Source organism: Octopus bimaculoides, chromosome 6 (genome assembly GCF_001194135.2).
Source record: "Octopus bimaculoides isolate UCB-OBI-ISO-001 chromosome 6, ASM119413v2, whole genome shotgun sequence".
Lineage (NCBI taxonomy): Eukaryota > Metazoa > Mollusca > Cephalopoda > Octopoda > Octopodidae > Octopus > Octopus bimaculoides.
The window spans coordinates 51,501,711-51,508,579 of NC_068986.1; the positions used below are offsets into that span (position 1 = coordinate 51,501,711).

Genomic DNA, 6,869 nt, shown 5'->3' on the forward strand with positions numbered 1-6,869 from the left:
TATATATATATATATATATATATATATATATTATATATATATATATATATATTGTGTGTGTGTGTGTGTGTGTGTTTCCCTTTGTGTTCATCTGTATTGTAGTGTCATTCATTTCCAATCATCCATGAAAATATGTCTAGCTAAGGGGATAACTGACATGGAAACAAGTAAGGGTTGATGACACTGAGGGCATCTAGCTGTAGAAAATCTACCCACCTCAATGAATTCTATCTGACTCACATGAATATAGAAAAGTGAATGCTAAAATGATGATGATGATGAAATGATATTTGTAGGAATGACTGTTGATACAGACTTCCCTTCATACCCACAAGGTTTAGGGTTCTATTTCACCATATGGCACTCTCAGCAAGTGCCTTGGACTGACGAATGTCTTAAGTGGAACTGGCAAATGGGAGCTATACAAAGGCCTGTTGATTTACATTGTATGTCTCCGCATTACACTGTTTGAGCAAAATCATCATGTTATGTCAACATTCTCTGTAAATTATACATCGTGTGGTACACTGCTTTCAAAGACCAATAAAATAAAATTAAAATGTTCTAACTTGAAAAACTAGCAAGCATTGGGGGAAAAAAGGGTATCAGGCTATAAAATGTTGTCTCAGGAGGTCTTTGTTCAACCCATGCCAGATGGGGTTATTGAACTGTGGTCATGCTGGAGCATCACCTTGAGAAAAAAGTTGCAGGAAAGTTATTATGAGACTTGAACTTGTACCCCTCAGACACTGGCTGAGTGCTCTAACCATTAAACTAAACAGCCTCTGTACATGTAAGAAACAACATTACAGGACATTAAAAACTCACAAATGATGAGATAAAGTTTATAGGTATTCAAATAACTATGAAAACCAATGAATCAAATATTTGGTGATTGTTTTCAACTTCCTCCTCCGGCACCCCAACAAAAAGCAGGAGGAAAAAGAAGCAAAAAACAAAGTAAAGACACAATAGAAATATATTCAAGTAAAGATTGTTGATAAATTATGATAGCTATGATGATACTTTGGAAAAAGAATCAAACAATACAAGTTGAATAATAATGAAGAAATTGATCTAATACTTGAAAATTTACCAGGATTATCATCTTCATTATTATTCATTTAAAGTTTAATTTTTTTTTACTAACCTGCTGGTTTCTTCACAAGGAAAGGTTCATCTAGCCAAATGAAAAAAGTTTCATTCTTTTCATATTCTTCATCATCAAATACCCGTACGCGAAGAAATTTTCTGCAAGAAAGAAGATAGAACATAAGTTATATGAAATGATCAAAACTTCATTGAAATAAAGAGAAATCTTCTTAACCCTTTTGTTACCATACTTCTGTTGAGATACTTTGTTTCTTTCAATTAATTTAAAATATAACAAAGAATTTAGCAAAATAACTTAGTTATAATTAAGCTAATGTTAGGAACTAAGGTTTGGTGGAAGATTTTAATTCAGAACTTTCAAAAATAAGACATTTGTACTACAGAACCAAAGGCAGTTTCAGCCACATTGGTATTAAAAGGATTAAAAATGTCTCTCTTCAGAGGATAAATAAGAAACCCTTGTACATACTCAGTCTACTAGATTCCTAATTATGACTGGGGAAGGGATATGCATGGTTTTGAATGTATACAGCATCCTCATTTTGGTTCATAGATAGAGTCACTTGCAATTGATTCACAGATAGAGTCACTTGCTGTTCTCTATATCATTACACTCCCTTGAAACCATAGCATAAGATATAAGTCTGAAAGATGTCTAATCACTGAATTATTAATGAAAAAGCTAATGCAACACTACATAACAGTAGTGTTGCATAAACTGGTTACTGTCACAATGTACATTGAACTACCATGCTAAATCTTCTAGTCTGGCATAAATTTTACACAAAAATAAACATGTAAATTTAGGCTACTTTGGATAATACATGGTCAGAAACCAACAACAATGTCAAAAAACAAATTAGTCATGTAATGATATTGCAAGAACAGAATTATTATATGAAAAATTATCTTCAGTTAGTAAATTTTCAATGAATAAATATATCAGCTTCTTGGTTTGCAAACATAATGCTTATTAAAGGGGAGTGTGAAAACCAATAAGAAAGAAAAACAAAACTGAATGTAGACAGAAAGAATAAGGAAAATGAGTGAGGAATGAATTTAAATAATAAGCAGATTAAGAGACTAGTTAGTTAGGGGGAATGTGAAAAGCTTGAAGGGAGTTTTTTTTTTTTGTCTTGTTTTTGAGACAAGAGTAACAGCAAATAATAAACTATCCCACCAATCTACCATCTGCTTAGTATGTACAATGATACAACTGCAGGGGTGTGCTATTTCAGGCCTAATGCTGGACTGTTACCTCATTCAGAGGAGAATCACATACTTTCTGACATCTAAATGCTACAAGGATTTGGATAAGCTCCAGCCTAACAGACCTGTAAGCTCAAAACAGATTTATACATATACAAGCCTTTGCATATACATGTATGTATGCATGCATGTATGTATGTATGTATCTATCTGTCTGCCTGTGTGCCTGTCTATCTATCTATCTATCTATCTATCTATCTATCTATGTGTATTTAATTTTATGTATGAAAGTGAATGTGTATTTGTATGAATATATATACACACACACATATATATATATTCATTCATCTATACATGTGTATTTGTTTAAGTATATGAAAATAAACGTGTAGTTTTTAAAATCATGTATCAACGATAATATTGAGAGATTATGAAAACATCTCCAGGGCATTAATATATTACAAACCCACCCCACTCAAAAAAACAACACAAAATACAGATGAAAAACAAAACAAAAAAACCATAACACAAACAGAATCAGTCGTTTCTTTCACAAAAATCTCTATAAGAGCTACCTGAAGCAAAATTTATTAAATTATTCATAAACATGCAAAAATCTTAATTTCACTCAGCTGAAGCAAAGAAACCTTTACAAAATACAGGGTGTGTGTGTACGTGTGTGATTGTATGGAGTAGTTGATATTCTGAGAGTCTGAATTCATAAGAAACTCAACAGTCCTTAAGTTATTCCTTATGAGCATTAGAAAACCCATGTGCAGAAATAGGGTCTCTGTATTTAGACATTAATCTATACTATCCATATGTAGATCAACCACAAAATTGTGCAATGAATACATACTAATGTGTGTGTGTGTGTGTGTGTGTATACATATTTATATGCTTCATGGACTCTCCCATCAAAGATGACATAGCAATATTCAGCTTTTGCTGAATGACTAACACAAATGATTTGTTTATAGCGATCAAACACATGTGCTGTACATTAGCACACTCACTCTATCACATCAATGTTGTCTGAACAGGTGCATGGTGTATCATATGCCAGGTGTTGAAGTGATTGCAGAGCAATGTACAATGAAGTGTTTTGCTCAAGAACACAACTGACTACCTTGTCTGGGAATTGAAACCACAATCTCGAGATGTGAGTGCAACACCTTAACCACTAAACCACGTGTCCTCACTATATATTCAGTAGAAGCAATTGGCTGTTACTCTGGAGTTTCTGAGTGTGGCTCATTTCTCAGATACCACTTGGCTGAAAGCTGGGTCACTGAATTGACAAGGAAGCTATATGAGAATCTAGTCACCCAGGGCAACAACCAACAACCAAGTGATTTCACAAAATACACTACCATGCTCTATAATGGTATTGAGACACATATGAGAATGTGCTGAAAGAATTGTAGTGGTTTTAAACAAAGGATCTCATTAATTTCATTTTCTGTTGTTTATCTATCTATCTACCTATCTGTTATCAATATATATATATATATATATATATATATATATATATATATATATATATATATATATATATATTGTGTCGAAAAAATATTAGTCCAAACGCTTTTACTGTAATTCATTTCCAATTTATTAAATAAAAAAAAAAGTGGACCAGAAATATAATAAAATAAAATTAAAAAAACTAAAACTCAAGTGATAATGATGTGTTATTAAGGAGATTGATGATGGAAACAGGAACATGTAACAAAACCAGTTTTGGAGTTTTTGGACAAGAAAATTGATGTATTAGCCCCAAAGTACAATGTTGGACAGGACAAGATTAAAAGCAAAATCATTAAAAATGATTAATTGACTTCATCTCAAGAGGATTAACGTGATCGTACAGGTTATTGTATGTGAATGGCACGAGTAATCATTTAGTTTGTTAACAATGCTCAGTTCTATATGAGAGAGAGAGAAAGAAAGAGGGAGGGAGAAAACCTAAGTGTGTATATATTTATATGTGATTCATTGTTAACAAATTATCATTTTTTTTTTAATGTTTGCATGGATTGTTTCAGCCTTCTTCTTCAGAATGGTGTCTTTTCACATGTTGCAGCCATTGTCATTATTTCATGAGATTCAACCTTCTGATATCAACTTTCACAGCTTCTCATACAATTCTTGGTCTTCCTCTTCCATAGTTCTCCCCCCGCCACAGATTTGTAATTTCTTGGACTGTCTTTTTTACTCTATATCAGGGGTTCTCAACTGGGGTCCATATAAGACTTTGGGAAGTCTACAGATGTAATATAGTAAAGCGGAGGGTCCACAGTAATTTTTCAGGGTCCATGAAAAAATTGTGCTTCAGACCAGTAAAGTTTATGCACAAATTCTTTATACGTCTATAATACACAAAATATTTTACCATCTTTTATACAAGTCCTAATAATGTTTAATTATAAAAATACAATTGGATATTTTAAACATCGAAAGGCTATGGTGGTCCACCCAAATAGAATAGAAATCAAAGGGGTCACTAGGTAAAAAAATGGTTGAGAACCCTTGCTCTATAACATGTCAATACAAGAAGAGTCTTCTCACTTGTATAATGATTCCCAATCATCTCTTACCCCAGTCTTTCTCTTAAATAACTTAGACTCTGTCATTCATGCAAACTTACATTACACATTGAGCAGAGCATAATTGCCTCATTTCTTTCCAGCTTTCACACAGCCTTTTCATTCAATACCCATGTTTTGCTACAATGTGACATTGGACTCATGCAGATGTACACATATATACACACATATATACATGTAGAAACATTCTTATGCAGAAAAATACATATTTATGTAATAGTAATTATTAGGGACAGAATCAGTATTAGTATCAAAAAGCAATCTTTACATCCAACTTAACATGGATGTCTGGTTAGAACACTGAATTCTGCAGCATTTGTTTTGAGAGGTTTTCTCATTTACACGCATGGTGTATAGAAGCACAGACATATATCATAGCAGAAAAGAAAAATTCTATATATTGTGGTGGTGAGATTTGGCTGGCATGCAGTCATCAGATGCCTGCCACTGAAAATGTGCAGTATGCTGAAATCACATGATCTAGCAGTTACAGTACTCATACCAGATGATCTCCACCTACTATAATATATGTCTATGCTTTTATGCACCACGCATGTATGAAAGGACCCCTCAAGGTGAATAGTGCAATATTCAGCATTCTAACAAGACATTCATTCATGTTAAGCTGGACATAACGATTGCCTTTTACATATTTATATAGTTATTTTATATCACAATGTGTGAAAGTAGTGTCACTGATTACATGGCTTTTGTAACATGCCTACCTTTGATATTAATGCATCTTACAGAAACACACTTTACAATTATTGGTTTAACTTTAAAACAAGTATCAGTGATATATACAGGATATAATTTCAACTAACTACATTCCAACTATAAATGCTCATAAGAGAGTCCATTAATATCATAACTGCCATCCGATATTTCCATTTCATACAAATTCCTAAATCTGAAATCTTGAGCCAATTAAAAAATAAAATCTGCTGAAGATGAAGCAAGAAATGCAATTTGTATCAGAATACCTTTTCCAAATTACTGCAGTGTTGACCTACATTTAAAACCTAAGAAAAAGGTTGATTCAGAATTACAATCCTCTTATTTCAGGTCTCATTCTGTCTTTCTTTTTTTTTTTTTCAATATAGATTCGCTTCTTGCGAGTGGAACTCAGGTATTGGGTTGGCATGAGAGAGAATAAATGATAGAGCTTTTGCTATATGATTATGTACAAAGAGATTTGAAAAAATAGAGGAGGATCTTATGACAGAAATTACATGGCAGTGGATAAATGATATTGGGAGGAGTGAGTGAGTGAGAGCGAGGTGGGGATTAGGGATTGCATGAATTGAAAATATTGTTTATTTATTTCCTTGCTTCAATCTTTGTTTCCCATTACTATTAATGTCCATATTCTGAACAACTCAAGGAAGAAAGACATATACACATACATACAGACAGACAGATAGACAGACAGATAATAGAAGCAGCCTGTATATGAGCATGTATACATTTATATGTGTATATGTGACTTTTCTTAGAGCTAAGTATAAATTATCTGTCAGCTAAGGATGATGATAACTGTTTAAAAATCCTTCAAAAATTGCCTAGCATATCATTAAAAGTTGGAACCGAAAGTTAAAAAAGACAAAACAAAGAAAATGAAAAGATATACATTTGTACAAGTTATATGATAGTTAAAGCTACAGATGTCCTCCAGTTTAATGGATGCTTATGCAAATAGTCTTTAATTAAACTAGTCATAACTTTAAAAAAAATATACATTTCAGTGATTAACAAAAGAACGATACAAAACAAAATTAACAATCTAATAGCTGAAGTCTGTAATTAATGCAAAAAAAAGACAAAAACAAAAAAAAAAAAACCAACGACAAAGACTGAATATATTTTCTGCATCTTGCATGCTAGGAATTTAACTTAAATCAATCATATACTAAATAAACATGAAATATATATATATATATA

General features: G+C 32.3%; 1 protein-coding gene across 3 annotated transcripts in view; it reads right to left on the bottom strand.

Annotated features, from left to right (window-relative positions):
* LOC106882176 (sodium/calcium exchanger 3) overlaps window positions 1-6,869 on the bottom strand; it is a 318,219-nt gene that overhangs the window by 84,574 nt on the left and 226,776 nt on the right. For all 3 annotated transcript variants that reach the window (XM_052968731.1, XM_052968732.1, XM_052968730.1), the window contains exon 2: window positions 1,151-1,251. In XM_052968731.1, the coding sequence (XP_052824691.1) occupies window positions 1,151-1,251 (101 nt within the window). The remainder of the gene's footprint in view (window positions 1-1,150; window positions 1,252-6,869) is intronic.